The sequence below is a fragment of the Chiloscyllium plagiosum genome, chromosome 25 (assembly GCF_004010195.1).
Source record: "Chiloscyllium plagiosum isolate BGI_BamShark_2017 chromosome 25, ASM401019v2, whole genome shotgun sequence".
NCBI classification, from domain to species: domain Eukaryota; kingdom Metazoa; phylum Chordata; class Chondrichthyes; order Orectolobiformes; family Hemiscylliidae; genus Chiloscyllium; species Chiloscyllium plagiosum.
The window spans coordinates 13,384,616-13,403,130 of record NC_057734.1 but is presented as its reverse complement, the minus strand read 5'-3'; the positions used below and the strand labels follow the sequence as shown (position 1 = coordinate 13,403,130).

At 41.6% G+C, this 18,515-nt stretch overlaps 1 protein-coding gene across 5 annotated transcripts in view; it reads right to left on the bottom strand.

Moving 5' to 3' along the window:
- LOC122562579 (rabphilin-3A-like) overlaps positions 1 to 18,515 on the bottom strand; it is a 239,783-nt gene that overhangs the window by 90,817 nt on the left and 130,451 nt on the right. For all 5 annotated transcript variants that reach the window (XM_043715534.1, XM_043715537.1, XM_043715533.1 and 2 more), the window contains 3 exons: positions 3,197 to 3,340; positions 2,364 to 2,493; positions 279 to 362 (listed from right to left, as the gene is read on the bottom strand). In XM_043715534.1, coding sequence (XP_043571469.1) covers positions 279 to 362; positions 2,364 to 2,493; positions 3,197 to 3,340 — 358 coding nt within the window. The remainder of the gene's footprint in view (positions 1 to 278; positions 363 to 2,363; positions 2,494 to 3,196; positions 3,341 to 18,515) is intronic.

Here is an 18,515-nt window from a genome sequence, read left to right as displayed (position 1 = left end):
AAACAACAGCATCTATAGGTCACCCCCTATAGTACCAACAGCTGGGCCTGTGTATGAGGAGAAAGTAATACTAATTTTCCTTCTAATTGTCTCCTCTCAGATTCTGGAGCAGTACCCAGCCTTTGCTGAGTTATATTGTTTAATTAAAATACCACTGAGCTTTACAACACATGCCCATTTCAGAAGTGATGTGCAATCCGCAGATACAGGACAGTACCAGTCTCTGTTGACATTGGGAATTAGAAGAACCATAAGCATAGGTGAACACAGGTGCCTACCTCTCGTTGCTCACTGCAGATCTTACACAGCCACAGCGTCTGAGGACGTTTGGATGCTTCAATCCCACACTTGGTGCAGACATTCTGGAAGTGAAAGAGATCAATGATTGCCTCAGTTGTCAAAACGTCAGGCAGAAAGCTCCTCGACCTATGCTCATAACTGACAATAGGGGGAGCTGTTTCAAAGCCAGACCTAGTGGGGAGGGAATAAAGACAGCCCTTGTTTGCGGTTGGGAGAGGGGTTGGGCAGCTGCTGGCTCATGGTTATCCCTTGGTCCAGCATGATCAGGTAGTACACCAGATAAAGTAGATCTGGTCCATTCCATCATTTGAATGAACTGATTTAGCCTGGTGCAGCAGAATGTGTCAATGCAGTCAAGCTCAGTGTACATGCTGGAAGCAAGAAGTCTGAAACTCTCTCAAACTGATTTGTATACCTGGTCAAACCAGCAACACCCATTCCCTATCATCCTGTTCGAATCATAGAAATGTACAGCACAGAAAGAGGTCACCGTGCATCATGTCTGCCTTGAGTAAAAATGAGTCACCCGGCTTAATGTCACTTTCCAGCTACTAGTCCCCAGCTTTGACAGGTTAGGGTAGTTGAGGTGCATAGCTTTTAAATGAACTGAGGGTTTCTGCCTCAGCCTCCCTTCCAGGGAGCCTGAGAAGATTCCAATTCAGAGTGAAAGTCATCACAGGCTGCTCCCTCATCAGAGAGAGAGAGAGAGAGAGAGAGAGAGATGACTGGCCTTGAATTTAACTTGAGGGCCATCACACCTCAAGTGAGGTTCAGAAGTGGGGTCTTCACAGTGACTAAAACTGGTACAGGAATTGTGACATTGGCATCACCCAACATTGCAACTGACCTCCAAGAATAATACAGGAATGCCATTCAATTAAATACGTAGTCAGCGATCATCCCAACAGAGCAAAGGGCAGGTCCCTTAGGAAGGTGATTGAGGGAGATGGCTATTCTAATTTTTCCCCCTAGGCTATACAATGAGATGCAGTCAAACTACTGAGAGATTTCCTTTCTTTGGTTTGTCATTTTTAGCACTGGTAACAAATTGGCATGCACTCCTGTGATACTTCATCAGAGTTGTGAACTAGTTTAGTGAATGCTAAAGCACTGCAGTTATGAATTTAATGCGAAACATTAGCCAATCATCTAAAAATAGACCTCAGTGGAAACTGAACTAACATTTATCTACCAATCAAACACAGATGATATTGGAAATAGGAGGATTCATGTGGTGTTCCTCTGGGGTAGACGGTCCAGGTTTAACTGCCAGCTGCTATGCAGGTGTGTCACAACAGGATGATTAAAACAAAATATAGGAAATAGGAACTAGAGTCAGGAATTCTCTGTGATCTAGACTGCACCTCTGCTTGATGCCATTACACCAACACATACAGCTGTCAGGAGCTTTGTGTTCCTTGCAGCCTCTTTCCCAATATCTCTCCTCTCCTCCTCTGGGTGGGTGACACAGATTGCTGCTGAAGAGAAATTCAACAAACAGCGATTAATCCCAACTGTCAATGCTTCTTGCACTGAGGTTTAATATTGCAGGCAGAGATGGAAGCAGGTCTGCTGCAGCAGGTGTACGTGCTGCTCCTCACACTAATTAGCTGGAAGGAAACATTTTCTAAAAGGTAGAATTTATTCCAGAAGCTGCAAGTATTCAGACTGTGAATTTAGTCATTCATAACCAGACGGGGATCTAGGTCCTGCTAGTAAAACAGCCGTCATAGAGCTCATTTAAAGTGCTGACTTGAGAACTGGGGTGGAGGAGCTGAGCTAGAAGCAACAGCAGTACCAAAGAACACCTAACTTTATTCAGATAAGACAAACTTTATTGTTTTATTTTTCCCAACGAGCTTGTTCAGAGATCTTATGAATCCAGGCCTCTTAGCTCAGAGGTAGGGACACTACCGCTGCTCCAGAAGCACTATAGTATATGTGCTTCAGTAAAAACCCATTAATATCATTCACCTGCATATGATTAGATATATAATTAACAATCCTGCTTTTCTGTTTCCTGCTGAACCTGTAGCACCAACTCCACATTGTGCATCAATTACCTTCTTACAGTCTTCACACACTACAGCGTGTGACCCCAGCAGCCCCAGTTGCTCCCCACACAAGATGCAGCGAGATAGGCCATCACCCAAAACGTTCTTTCGCATGTTGTCCAAACGATCCACAAGACGCCTGAGTGGAAAATAAAAACAAACAGGGAGATAAATCATAGTGTTCAGTTTCTCACAAAGTGGTTTGGGTTGAAATTTCATTATTTAGATCTAATGGATCAATGAAAATAAATGAATCATTTCATCTTTAACTTTGAAATATGGATTAATGCTCGCTGACAAATTTTGAATTAGTGCCTAATGCTGGATTTTTTCAATGGAAAGACAGAATCTATAACAATTACTGATTACTTAAATTTATTGATAAAATAAAACAATAATTAACTTAATAATTTATTTAAATATAACAGTTAAGAATCAAACAAATTAATTAACTGTGTAAGTATTAAGAAATATTTACTCTGGCTAGGTACCAATCCTTTATTTGTGAAGAACTTACAAGTAACCATTATATGAGGATGAATGAACAATTACAAGCTGCCTGCTCGGTCAGGTTATTCCCTGTGAATGAATTTTAAATATCTGGTGAGGGTGTTAACCCTTGATTCTTTTGTCAGATGTTTCTGGACCTACTGTGTATTTCACATAATTATAATACATTACAGCATGAGGGAGACCATTTAGTCTGCCATGCTGCTGCTTTGAATGAAGAGTTTTGCCTCTCATTTCCAGTATTGATTGTTGAATGGTCACTGTTATGAACAGAAGTCAATGTCCAGTGTGATGAGCCCCCACCATCTCTCCACCAAATATGTCAGACTCACCGAATTCGCTCCTGCTCCATCTCTTCCATCTTCTCTGCACGGGCAATCACCCTGTTGATAATTTCCTTTTCCTCTTCAGTCAGCTCCTCATTTTTTCGCTGCTTCTCTGTTTTGTTGGTGTGGACTGACCAGCCGGTCCCGAGTCTGTCACGGGTTTTCAGACAGCATTTAAAGGCACATCGACAAGCACATACTGAAAATTTCTGACTTCAAAAAGCTGAACAATTACTTCCCCCAACACTGACTAGCACACTCCCAGCTGGATAGAGGGAATGATTCTTCCACCAGCTAAATATACAGGGCATGATCGATTCTCACTCCATACCTATACAAGGATCGCACCTAAAGAGATGCTATCTGTTGGAAACACTTCCCTTTCCTCCTATCTAATCTGAACAACACTGGCTTCTCCTGCCTATAGTTCATTAGATGCCAAGTGCTCTTTGGATCTGATGCAAGTAGCTATTCTGCTATCTATGTGATTCTTCTCACTCAGACTGTTCCCCCATTTGAGGAGAAACATCATAGCCAAACCAAAACGTGACTCCAGTTCCAATCCAACATTGATGACCCTTTCCTCTCAAGTGGTCTAGCAAGCCACTCAGTTCTAAAAGGTTGCTAAAATACAAGAGTTAGAACATAAGAACAAGGAGCAGGAGTAGGCCATCTGGCCCTTTGAGCCTGCTCCACCATTCAATAAGATCATGGCTGATCTTTTCATGGGCTAAGCTCCACTTACCCACCCACTCACCATATCCCTTAAATCCTTTAATTTTCAAAACAAACTACTTTAACTTTAAAAGCGTTTACTGAAGTAGCATCAACTACTTCCCTGGGCAAGGAATTCCATAGGCGAAAGTGAGGACTGCAAATGCTGGCGATTAGAGTCTGGATTAGAGTGGTGCTGGAAAAGCACAGCAGATCGGGCAGCATCCAAGGAGCAGGAAAATCAACGTTTCGGTCAGGAGCCCTTCATCAGAAATGAGGGATTCCATAGATTAACAACACTTTGGGTGAAGAAGTTCCTTCTCAATTCAAGCCTAAATCTGCTCCCTCATATCTTGGGGCTATGCCCTCTTGTTCTTGCTTCACCTACCTGTGAAACATCCTCTCCACTTCCATTTTTATCGATTCCCTTCATAATTTAATATGTTTCTATAAGACTCTCCCCCTCATTCTTCTGAATTCCAATGAATATAATCCCAATCTACTCAATCTCTCCTCATAAGCCAAACCCATCAACTCCAGAATCAACCTAGTGAACCTCCTCTGCACTGCCTCTAGTGCGAGGACATCCTTTTTCAAGTTAGGAGACCAGAACTACACACAGACCTCCAGGTGTGAGTGTGGTCCTGGAAAAGCACATCAGGTCAGGCAGCATCCAAGCAGCAGGAGAATCGATGTTTCAGGCTGAGCCCTTCATCAGGAATGAGGCTTGCGGACTGGGGGGGAGGTTGGGGGATAGGTAGCTGAGAATTCGATAGGTAGGTGAAGGTGAGGGTGAAGGTGGTAGGTTGGAGAGGATGATGGAGTGGCTAGATGGGAAAGGTGATGGACAGGTCAGGAGGGCAGTGGAGGATTGGGACTGGGATAATTTGGGAGGAGAGGAAATGAAGGAACTGGTGAAATCCACCTTGATCCTGTGTGGTTGCAGGGTCCCAAGGGGGAAGATGAGGCGTTCTTCCTCCAGGCGTCAGGTGTTTGGGTTTGGTGATGGAGGAAGCCCGGGGCCTGCATGTCCTTTGTGGAGCAGGAGGGGGAGTTGAAGTGGTCAGTCACAGGACAGTAGCGTTGGTGGGTGCGGGTGTCCCAGCCACTTCCCCCCACCATCACCTCTGAACCCCATCCAACGCCTCCGCCCGCCCCCGATTCCACTCCCCAACCCCCGTCCAACAACCCCCACCCCCCAAAACAGCCTCCCACCCCCTACCCAACATCCCCCCGCCCTCCTCCACCCCCGTCCAGCATTGCCCCCACCCCGTCTCCGAACAGTGTGCGCACACACACACATTTTTACTGCAACTTTTTGACAGGTTCCACTTCTGCCCTGCACAACACAATGTTGGTCAGATTATCTGGGGAAATTGGTGGGGGGGGGGGGTTTGGTGGTTGAGGGTGAACCCCCCTGTAGAGTCTCAGGGAAAGTGTGGACAGAGAGAGGGCGGAAGATCAGTCATTTGGAGACGGTGCCTGTTTAATCACAGTAAACAAAAGATGCGATCACTGTTGGAAACACGTCTTTGATATAACCTCGAGATCTCCTTTAGATAATCCGATTTTTGGATAATTGGTATTCGGATAATCGAGGTTCCTCTGTATACATTTTTTGAGCACTTTGAAAAATTTCTTTGAAAGTCCACCACAGCTCGTCAACTGTCCCACCATAAAATCTTTGTTTCCAGTCTACTTTAGATAGATCCTCCCTCATTCTATTGTAGTCTCCCTTGTTGAAGCACAGAACCCTGGTATTGGATTTTACCTTCGCACTCTCCATCTGTATTCTAAATTCATCCAGACTGTGATCGCTCCTTCCAAGAGGATCCCTAACTATGAGGTCATTAATTATTCCTGTCTCATGACACAGGACCAGATCCAGGAAGCTTGTTCCCTCATCAGTTCCATTATATGCTGTTCAAGAAAATTATCACAGATACACTCAACAAACCCCTCCTCAAAGCTACCCTGACAAGCTGATTTGACCAAAGGAACAGTTCTAGAGTCTACATTATGATTAATACAAACACTATTTTGAAGACCATTTCCTTATGTACTCTGGGATGGAGATTATCATGCCCTGGGGATTTGTCAGCTTTGAATCCCATCAATTTCCCCAACACCATTTCCCTAATATTACTGATTTCCTTCAGTTCCTCACTCTCACTAGACTGTGTTGTCCAACATTTTTGGAAAGTTATTTATGTCCTCATTTGTAAAGATAGAAGAAAAGTATATATTTAATTGGTCTGCCATCTCTTTGTTCCTGTTATAACTTGCCTGTTTCTGACTGTAAGAGCCCTACATTTGTCTTCACTTTGTTCTTTCTACAAACCTATCGAAGCTTTTACAGTCAGTTTGTCTGTTCTCTGCAAGCTTACTCTCATACTCCAGTTTCTGTTTCTTAATTCATTCCTTTGGCCTCCTTTCTAAACTGTTTCCAATTCTCAGGCCTGCTGCTTTTTCTGGCCAGTTTGTATGTCCCTAAATTCCCTTGTGAGCCAGGTTTTGTGTTTTACTTTTCCACCATCCAGAAATGAACAAATGTTTGAATTCATCAATGTATTCCTTTAATGTTTGCCATTGCCTATCTACAGTCATCCCTAATGATGATGCTAAATACTCACTGAAACATTTACTTTTAAATCCGTTTGATATTCTTTTCATTTGGTTTGAAATCAGTGTATTTTTAGAATTCTATCACTGGGATCTCAGGAAAGTTTTATGAAGATATTAGACATCACACTACAGGCAAGGTGTGAGGCAACAGGGTTGGTTAGCTTGGAAAGCTGATCTGTGATGCAGAGTGATGTGGACAGTGAAGGCTCCATTCCTGCATTGGCTGACATTATATGATTGAAGCTGCATTCAAGGAGGTATTTTATAAAGTGATTGTATATAAGATATATCACCCACTATAAGTGTATGTTCCAATTCACTAAGGTCTGATGCTCCAATGAAGTACTGACAGAATATTACACTGTTGGAGATGTCATCTTTTAGCTGAGACATTAAAGTGAGGCTTTTGGTGGATGTAAAAGATCTCACAGCTCTTCTTCAAAGAAGAGTTATCCCTGATATCCTGGCCAAAATTTATCTTTCAAGTAATATTAAAGAAATAATTACCTGGTTTTATCGCATTGCTGTTCATGGGAAATTGGCTGTTGTAATTACATTTCTGAAATATGTAATTGGCTGTAAAAGAGTGGAATATTCTGCAATCATGAAAGATCCGAGCTAAATGCAGGTCTTTTTTTCTCGTATTTGTGTCTGTAATCAATGCCTTTTGTGAGAATGGGATAAGTTGCTGAGCAATGGCTAATAACAAAGTAGATGTTCCATATTTCACAACTTGCACATAAGTGCCATCCTTTCACAATAGGACACAATTGTCCTACTGCAATTCCTTTATTTCAAGTATTTTGAACAGAAGCTTATGCGATCACTATGAATTGACCAATCAAACTGTACACCCTGCTCTGCAATTCAATACAACATCTCAACACCATACTCCCATGCTCTACCCGTTCCCCTTGATGCCAGTAGTGACTGGAACTTTATCTGTTACTCTCTTAAATATATTCAGTGACTTGGCAGAGAATTCCCCAGGTTCAATTTCTTTTAAATTTGACAGTTTCTTGGTTTGAACATACAACCTAGGCTCATACTCCAATGCAGTGCTAATGGAATGATGTAGTATTGGAGGCCAGTAGTTTAGCAAGCCTATGCCAACTCTTTGGTAGCGTCACCCATTCGGGCCCAGAGGCTTTATTTTGTCATATCTCTCCCTGTAAGTGGAGTCATTATTTAGATGAAAAGTTAAGCTGAGCTGTTTTTTCAGTCTGTTCCTTTTTGAGAAGTTTGATTGATTTTTGTGCAAATTTATTCTGACTCTTCAATGACTGTTTTGCTGTCAGCACATTACTTGCGCAGCATTGTTGATGAATCCTTTCATCCTTTCCTCCAACTTTGATTAATGTCTCAGCCTGGCTTGCTGCCAACTTTGCTTCAGTTGCCACCAGTGTCAGACTCGTTAAAACTCATTTGCAGTCATTAAGATTCATTATTTACATAATTGCATTTTACGTCTTATTGTTCATAGCATAGCGACATGCAGCAGTGGAGAAAACTTATCTCCCGAGAGAGCCAGGGTATGATGCGTTTGACAATTGTGTTTCTTTTCATTATCTGCACGGCCATTTCTCCTGCTTGTTTCTTTATTGGGATAGGTGGAGAGCATCCTCCAACACCTCAACAGCTGACTATTCCTCATGTTCTGTGTCAAGCTGTTCAACCGTGTGAGAGAACAAAACCCTATCTCACAAAGTTTCACACAGGAACCCTCTCTAATCACGGGTTCACTCCTTTGGGATTAGAGTCAGAGTTCTGGCAGTACCCCTTCCTTTATCAGAAGCTAAAGCCAATGTTTGAGCTTTGACCGCTGGAGCAACTTAGGTCAGCTATTCAATCATACAGAAAATATTGAACCAAGTCTCAGTCTTATTTTGAATCAAAATAGACAACATTTAACAGTGTCAATACACAGTGATGCTATCCTGCCTCCCCTACTGACAAAGACCCAAGGGATCTGTTTCGGTGTGTGACCACCTCTGTCATTAAACAGGACACAGTTCCTTAATTGTAGATCTTTAAATGAGCTGCATGAACAGTGGTATACAAGCAGACTTCGTGTTGGCTGACTAGAGTTTGGGATCCAAGCATTTGTGGGCCTGCAACTCAGACTCAATAATACATGGCATCTCGTTATCAATCGCAATGTATTTCATGGGAGCGACACAGAGTAGAAGAACCAGAGAGAGAGAAGGAGTGAGAGAATGTGAAGCTTATCCCTGCCATCTAGCTAAGTAGTCAGAGGGTAGGCATGAAGTCCATCCACAACCTTGTTGGCCACCACACAGCAGTTTAACACAGAAAATAGCATTAATTTCTTTAGTTTCTTTCTACACCTTTCTTGGGAGGATGCCTATCCTTTAGAGTTAAAAATCACACAACACCAGCTTATAAACCTGATGAAGGAGCAGCACTCCAAAAGCTTGTACTTTCAAATAAACTGTTGTACTAAAACCTGGTGTTGTGTGATTTTTAACTTTGTTCACCCAGTCCAAAACTGGCACCTCCATATCATAGAAAGCGACTGGCTAAACAGAATGATTCTGCAGTCTCACAGCGCCACCAGGAGCCACAGCTGCTACTGCAGACAGTCCGCAAAGCTGAGGAACCCAGTCTGACTGGCAGATTAAGAGTCGGGGGTCAAGGCGAGAGGGTGTGATGAGTGCAGATGAGGGGATAAATGGGAAGGGTCAGGTCCAAGAGGACTGGGGTGGTGTGGGGAGGTGGGGGGGGGGAATAAAGTGTTGTGGGGTGGATTCACCTTTGCAGGCCATGCCTCAGGTGAATCCAGGAACCCCTAAAGAGAGCATTTAAACCCCATCTTCATTGCCCAATATTAGTCTGTGTGATTAAAACTGCCAGATTTATGACATGGATTAGAGCTCCCCTCCGACCATCCCTCTACCAGTGTACTGTACCAATGGAGGGAGGATGAGGCCATTTAATTGGTCATTTAAGGTAGGCCATGTGACAACTCCCTTGCACACCGTAAAATACTGACAGGTTATGATGATGCATGGAGAGAGGACACCAGGAAGGTCACTTGTTGGATTAGATATGCCCATTCAGCAGGAAAGCATAAACTCCAACCAATGAAAGAGTCTTATGCACTGGAAAAGAGAGAAAATGAGGAAGAGACAGAGGGACAGAGAATGAGAGAAAGAAAGAGAGAGAGTGAGAGACGTTAAAAGGGCAAAGCACAGAGAACAGATGAGTACTGGAGAAAGGTAAGAATGGAAAGTAATTCAGAATTTTCAGGAACTGTCCGATCAGGAATGTTACCCTACGGAAACATTCCATTCATCTGCCAAAGAAATGAAATGCTGACATCATCACATGCAGCACCAAGGTCTGATTCCAGGTCTGTGAAGGGGGCCAATTAGTATTCTACTCCTGTAGCTCTGGCTCTGTGATGCTAGTTCTCTCACATTAAAAAATAAACAGACCTCTCTGTCTGCAGAGAATTTATTGCAATTTCTCTATTATTAAAATCTATTACAATCTTACTGTGAGGAGGAGAGAACTACTATGTGCCCCCTGAACGAAGGGTCATAAATTATTACATTTCCAAATTGCAGAAAGGAAGAATTTACAAGATAACTGCAATGCTGCATAAATCATGATATTATCTCCAGCAAGACAGTGATGAGGAATGAAGTGACTGAGCCTCTGATATAACTAGTAAGGATATGCTTTACATACAACGATGCTCTTTTCATCACTTCCCCCAATTACACTCCAAATGTAATTTCTTCCCTACCTGAACACGCTGCTAAAGCAGAACTCCAGTATCATTGATACCAAGAGCCACCTACTCATCCTTATATTTCAACCATTGCTATTCATCATGTAACTCACTACCTGAATTTGGTGGGGAGTGCATGGTATCCAAACCATATTGAGTTTGCCCCCACACACTCATTCAACAAGAGGTCAGCAGACATCTGTTAGAAACCTGGATGATTCTTTCTGAAACAGCACAGGTTAATAGAGAAATACATTTGTACATAGTGTCATAGCTGGCTTGCAATCATTGTGGGACCTCTACCTCTGCTGTCAATGCTTCCACTTTACCACATAGCAGCCATCAACACAACACATGATGTCAGCTGACATTGTGTAGATTTTCAGAGAACGAGCTACCACAAAAATAAGAACAAGGAAGAATTAAAACAACCATCTGCAACTTTGAAGCACTAGGTGAGTCAGAATGGCTTTGAATTATCCACTCCCTGTTGCTGTGGAAATGAAAGAAGATATGAGCCATAATTAGAACTTGTTTCAGTCTCAGTGGCAAAACTAGGAAAAATTACAGAATGAAATAAAAAGACTGAGTAAATAAGAGTTGCAATAGCTGTTATCGGTGCTGGAAATATTGTACTACAAACTGCATTGTATCCTAATCTCACTGAGGAGCAAAGAGCACAGGAGAGATTTTGAAGGCTTTGAAGACATGTTAAACCCATATTAATGCTATTTTTGAATCATGCATTCAACATCAAAGCTTAGAGAGAGACTATAGGTCAACTGGCCAAGCTTATTTGCCCATAGTGTTTAGGGATGTATAGGTTAGGTGCATTAGTCAGGGGTAAATGTAGAGTAATAAGATAGGGGGATGGGTCTGGGTGGGTTACTCTTCAGAGGATCGGTGTAGACTTGTTGGGCCAGATGGTCTGTTTCCACACTGTAGGGACTCTATGATTCTATGTGATGGCACTGATACATCTAACTGAATCCCGTGAGTTTGGACAACTGGAAGATGATTTCATTAAAAACTCAACATCATAGATCAGTTTAGCATAATCAGGACTAATGGTGATAAGTGGTTTGTGACTTTTGGAACGATGTTTCAGAAGGACAGCATCAAGTGAATGTGAAGTGTCAGATAGACACTAATGCTTTATGCAATATCATAAGCAAGGATCTGTGCAAAATCACTCAAGGTGGTATCCCAGAAGTTAAGCCATTGAATGTACGATCTAGGCTATATAATGAAATGATGCTCACCCAAGAGGACAAATTAACTTGAGAGCCCAACCAGCCCATACTTGTAAACCCTACTTGCAAAACATCAGATGCAATTCTGCAGTTGGTCATTTGCTAAAGAATGCTAAGTATCGAAGAAATACACTGACAGTCAGTAGGAGATTGTAAAGCAAACCTGTAATGTGGCTCAATTGAATGTACTGGAAGCTTTATAAATAAATAGATAAAGAACGTGTACAGTCTTCTTTGCTATAACACGTTTCTTCAATGTGAATTGGCTTTAACGCGATTGAAGAATTTAGACTGTTATTTGTAGAACGTGAACCTTCCATAGCTGTATAGGCTATAACACGATTCTGGCCCCACTAGCTTACATGGTGCGACTATTGTGTAATTTTCCTATAATGCAAGATTGTACAAAGAACGGAACTTTTGGGTTATATCAGAACTGTACATATACCTGCTTCAACGCACAAAAAGGATGTCAACCACTTGCTGATTCAGTCACTTGCTGAGTTATTATTCAGGAAAATGTTTACAATCAGAGTCAATCATCCTGGTTTAAGATCAAAGCAAAGCCTGGCAATTAACTATCAGTCATCATTAACTGATGCATTATCCATGTCATCGCCTCTATCAATCTGATTCCACTTGTCAACTAACCTACACTGACAATATGTTGTATCTGGGGGACAGTGAATGAGAGACAACCAATCAGCACTTTTCTCTCAAACAGTTTAAATGTTGGTTTTCCCCTTAGTATCATATTTTGCAGATTGTCCTGATGAGTGCAAGGTGGAAATTTTGACCAAATGTGTCTTTTCCCAGCAAGATACAAATTATTCTCTTTGATGCTTTTCTGGCTGTAAATACATTCCGGGCAGATGACGGGAGAATTGCACAAAAGGGACAAAAATCAGAGGCAAAATTTAGGAGGACTGCTCCAACAAAGACCAACATCAGCCAGGCCTCCAAAATACTACAAATGCTATTTCTTTGTCAAGACTCAGGTATGATAAAACTGAGGAATACAGTTAGATACATTCTCATTTAAATAAAGTAATCTATTTGTATAGGGTAGCTTGTCATATTCTTTATACTATTAAGTGAATATAAGTTGTTCTGATTGCACTAAATGTGATGTAGTGATTTTGGTGCCATGGGGTGTATTACCCTGGGCTGGAGGTTAGTGCATAGGCGACCTGGCACCATTCCACCTCCAGAAATGAGATGATCTTTGGAAAGCCTTCCTGCCCTGATGTCAATTGAAGATGTACCACCCACTAAGGTCATCAACCCGTCAGCAGACTCGCCAGGCAGGGGGCACAACAAGGAGAGAGTGAGGATTGCAGATGCTGGAGCTCAGAGTTGAGAGTGTAGTCTTGGAAAAGCACAGCAGGTCAGGCAGCATCCGAAGAGCAGGAGAATCAACGTTTTGGGCATAAGCCCTTCTCAGGAATCATAAGCCCTGGTCAGGAGCTAATAGACAAGTAGTGGTTATAGGGGATTCTATAATTAGGGGGACAGATAGTATCCTTTGCAAGCCGGATCGGGAGTCTCGCATGGTGTTTTCCTGGGTGCCAGGGTGCGAGACATCTCCGATCGTCTTGAAAGGATATTGGATGGTTGGCCTGTGGAATTCATTGCCACGGAGTGCAGTGGAAGCCGGGACGCTAAATGTCTTCAAGGCCGAGATTGATAGATTCTTGTTGTCTCGAGGAATTAAGGGCTACGGGGAGAACGCTGGTAAGTGGAGCTGAAATGCGCCATGATTGAATGGCGGAGTGGACTTGATGGGCCGAATGACCTTACTTCCACTCCTATGTCTTATGGTCTTATGGTCTTATGATTCCTGAGAAGGGCTTATGCCCCCAAAACGTCGATTCGCCTGCTCCTCGGATGCTGCCTGACCTGCTCTGCTTTTCCAGCACTACACTCTCGACAGGGGGTTCAACAAATAAAACCCTGGCACATTGCCTCCAGGTTCTCAGGGGATCCCTTGCCAAAGCTGCCAACCAGCCAACCCCCTTCATCCACTCGCCTCAGGATCTCCCTCTCACCTCAGCCTGTATCCCACTTCGATCCGAAGCCTGATGCCACAGTGATGCTGCAGAGTACATTGTGATTGGCTAGCATGCCCTCTGGGTCCATGATCCAAAGGCAAGATGCCATCCATTGATCTGTCTTGATGCACCTTCGCAAAAAGACGAAACATGGTAATCTTCCAGGATCCACAGATGGCAGCTAAAGAGCCCAGTGGCCTGTATTAAATCCAGCCCAATGAGCTGATCATTACTGCTTTACAGTGAAATGAAAGTACTCATTGATTCATAATCAGGCTTCGCATTATTCTGTTTCTTCAATCAATCTTTGGAACAATTACAGTGAAAGACATGAAGATCTGCTTCAGGTCACAAGGGGGGACTAGTGTTACATCTGCAGCTTATACCGGAGTACAGGGAGATACAGGGCAGTGCAAATTACCTCAGTAAGATTGCTCAGATCATACACAGCAGTAACTGAAGCTATTGGTCTGCAAACTTGAATGCCTTCCTCTTTTTGCTTTTGAATCTTTTCCATTCTTCTTAGTCTAGGTATCTCTTGCTTTCCATAATTCACGAAGCTTTTGTGGGTAAAGGGCTTGCCATCTTTGCAGGGTACACTTTGCCTGTCAAGGGCATCACGAGTGAAGATAGTACCTTCCCTTCTTTTCTACCTGTCTTTGCTTCAAAGCCTAACTGTCCCCTGGCAACCAGTTTCCATTGGCAGTCCTTCAGATGGGCTGTGCACTTCAAGACAATAAAAATGACAAATAGTTCAAATTTCAAAAACATGATGAAATACATCATTGTCATTTTCTTATGATCGTCAGAAATGTAGGAATTTACTCGGCTGGCAGTCACTGAATGTTTACTAGACAATGCTCCAGTTGAATTCTGTGATAATTAAATACTTCCTAAAGCTTTATAAATGTAGATAGTTGTCAATAAAATTCAAAAGAAGCTATCAGTCACAGTACTCAACAAATTACATAGAAGGTCATTTTTGCACTGTATAACTTGAATCCTATTTCAAGCTGTTAGCTGAAGAGTAAATGTATAATTATGCTCACAACATCTATTGAATTCCAATAGGATCAGGATTCTGTCCTATGTATTGTGACCTGACTTACAGAAGCCATTATCAGGATTTAAACCATGCAGAGCCCACAATGGAATAAACCCGGTTTTATCAACTTCAATTGTACAAACACCTAAATAATCAAAACCCTTTCTGTCTACACCTGATATGAAACTCCTGATTCATGTTATAATCCAAAATCCTGATCCAGGAATAAAATATTTCCAGATTATGGTTACATTAGATTCCCTACAGTGCAGAAACAGGCCCTTCGGCCCACCAAATCCTCTGAAGAGTAATCTACCCAGACCCATTCCCCTACTCCCTACTAATGCACCTATCACTATGGGCAATTTACCATGGCCAAATCATCTGACCTGCACATCTTTGGCTTGTGGGAGGAAACCGGAGCACCCGGAGGAAACCCACGCAGACACGGGGAGAATGTGCAAACACCACTCAGACAGTTGCCCGAGGCTGGAATCAAACCTGGGTCCCTGGCGCTGCGAGGCAGCAGTGCTAACCACTGAGCCAGCGTGCCACCCTATTATCTAGAAATTAATACTCAATATCGTAACTATAACCAATTGGCTGCCTGTTAGTGATACAGTTTCACATAAATTATGTGTGGGTAAACTATAGGTTTTAGTTCTGCATTTGCTGTTGACTTTGTTTTGGTTAAATCATTGAATGAATTACTTAATGAACTGTGCTAGACATATTGGTAAATATTGGCTTATAACCACTGGTCATATTTTCAACCTGGTCTGAGCATACAATTCCTTGGCAAAGCAGGTTACACAGGGTGCAGCTTTCTCCAGGCACTTTTTTTGGTAGAGTTCCATATCGGGTGTGAGGTTGGTGGACTGGATGATTTCCATTGATGTTTCTCAAAATTTAGTAGTTCATCCAACTCTGTTCAAGGCCAGACTTAACTTGACCTATCATTGCCATGTCTTTAAATTTTATTTCTAAGCTACTTTCCACACCCAACGCTAGTGTATTCCTCATTTATTTCACTTAAAACTATGATACTGAGCTGACTTCAGGTAACTGGGGTTATGGTCCAGACCAAACTCCCTCAAAATATATTAAGGAGTTAGCGTAGACCCTAACTTTTATCTTATTTAAAGGCAAGTGTAAGGTACTGCATTTCAGATTTGATTCAATTGGTCAAACTACTCAACTTTAAGCAAAATGTTCTTTATTCTTACACCATAGTTAAAATACAAACAAATAAAAATTGGCACAACTTTAACTCTATCCAAATACCTAACAAAACAATATTTTTTTAACTACTACTCATCAACTGTTCCAATCTGGCAGCATCCCATAAACATACCCTTGGCAAAGGCAAACACACTAAAACTGATTTCCCTCACTTGCTATCTCCAATCGAGGAGAACGAACACCGACAGAATGAATTGAGCAGCAGAGTCAGAACTCAAGCTTTTTCAGCAGTACACAGAGGGCTCGAGCCAGTAGCTTCAACTCCAAAACCCCAACTTCAACAACCAAAAGCAAAACTAAAACCCTGGGTTTGTGTGATCCTGTCTCCACCTACTCATGCTTTTCTTGTCGCATTTTTAAAAACTCAAAGTGATTTACTCTGCTTTTCATGGAGCAGACACCTCAGCACCAGGTTTACAGCGTGTCCCTTTAAGAGAAGCAGGACAGACCAATCTCTCTTAAAGACACACATCATCACACTGGGGCTAAACAGCAGATTTCCATTTGAATCTTGCTAAAATTTGGTAGCTTCTTTTGCCAGAGGTAGACACTTAAGATTTCAGTCTTTTTCTGCAAAGATCTACAACTTGTTCAAAACCTCACTGACCTAAACAGCAGTAGCTACATGTTGACAACTGCTCTTTAGAAAGTTTAGGTATTAATTTCTATAAAGTGTTGAGCCTCTCAAAATATCAGGTTCCCTGTTCATGAAAAGGGAGTAGGATAAACCAAGTAATTAACAGTCAGTCACCCTAATGATGGTGTTGGTGGCAATATTTGGAAAAGCTAATCCAGAAAAGAATTTAATTAGTACTTGCATAATTATGTACTAATAAATGAAAGTCAGCACATAATTGCTAAAAAGCAAGTTGTTTTGAATAGCTTAATTGAGTTTTTTAATGGATTAACAGAAAGGGTTCAAAAGAGTTGTGTGGTTGTAGAAATGTATATTGCCTTTGCATTCTTAATGCCCTGTTTTTGCACATCTGGGAATTGTAACAGTTTTGAGTTTGCAGTATACTGATGTGGCAGCTCCCTTCCTGTAGAACTCAGGTTTCCATACTACTTCCTAAAAAAGTTGTATCCTCCATATGGATCTCCATCATTCCGCCAGCTCTCTTTTTGCCATAAATCCTGCAAGCCACAGTGGACAAAAAGTTAGAAGGACATTCAGATTAATTACAGTGCCTTGTAGTTGATTTATTTTTTGGCAAATTAAGGGGTTATGGATGGCTTTTAATTAGGACCCGGGGATGGAAGACATCAATAGACAATAATTTCTTTGGGGAGTTTCTTTCATGTATTTATTATTGACTTTTCCTCATTGAATGGTTTCAGTGATGGATCCCACAGGCATTCTTTCCACCTGATCCCTGTCATGTCGTCTCCCACGCAGACGATCAGCTGTGAAAATAAACACTGCTATTTCCACAGCGATTGCATTGCAAAACTCTACGATATTCATAAATGTTATGAATCTACAATGACATAATGTGAACTGCAGCAAGATGTTTGTGTTTGTAGTCATTCCTTCTGCTACATTTTTGCACCAGTGAGGCTTTTATTTTAATATAAAACAAGATAAACTTCTCCATCCATTTCACATACTCTCCACAAAGCATACCACCCTAGCCACTTGTTTCCAATTTTCCATCAATACCACTCTACGGCTGATTTCTGTAGAAAGGCAATTCTGTAGTTGATATTTCAGTACATACTACTGCCTTTGTTACTATTTCAACCCACTGCCTATTCTTCATTCAGTGTGCTCGACAGTTTTGATTGCCTCTGCTCTGTACTTGTTAAGTACAAAAAAAAACCCACTATTCTATTGCCTTTTCTATTTCTATTTTCTATTTCTGTAAAATAGCTTTAACTTGGTCTTTTGGAGACAAAAAGAATTGAAAATTCATTTATTTCATTTTTGGCCCACAAATGTTTCCAATTATTGATGATGAATGAGTTTTAGAGGGTTTAGATGACATCAACAGTAAATGTTGGGTGGATTCCAGACGCATTGGAACAGGCGATTAAATTACATTCACCCTCTCCATGAAATGTAGTTTTGATGTAGTCTTACTAATGTGAAAACAGTGTGAGGCACCAATCCAGCCAAAATCGCACTGGTTACCAGCAGCTAATATCACTATGAAATAATCCTACCATTGGTGGGAAAATACATCACTAGAATTATTTTGCAGAAACATAGTTCTACATTTTCTTTTTTTCTCAAAAAGATTACACGCCATGTTTTCATAGATTTTACTAGCCCACCAACTGAAACGGCAAGTTGCCGTATTGTTTTACAGTGGGTGAACTGGGAACATGCCATTCACAATGACCAATCCATGAATGCTTCTCAAGTACTAAACTAACACCAAATGAGTTTAAATGAAAAAAAATCATTAAACCTGCTCTTGAAAGGGCAACTGTCTTGAATAATGGCTCCACACCAACCTAATAAAGTGTATTTCACTGATGCATTGATCGCATTATAATTGTTTCTTATTTTAGAACAATAAGCCTTTGAATTTTATACAGATTCTCAAATGTTCACTTGAGCATGCCATTAATTTGAAAAGAAAGCTACTTTAATGCTGGTAGCTGTACTAGGCAGTTACACAAGGTAGAACTCCAG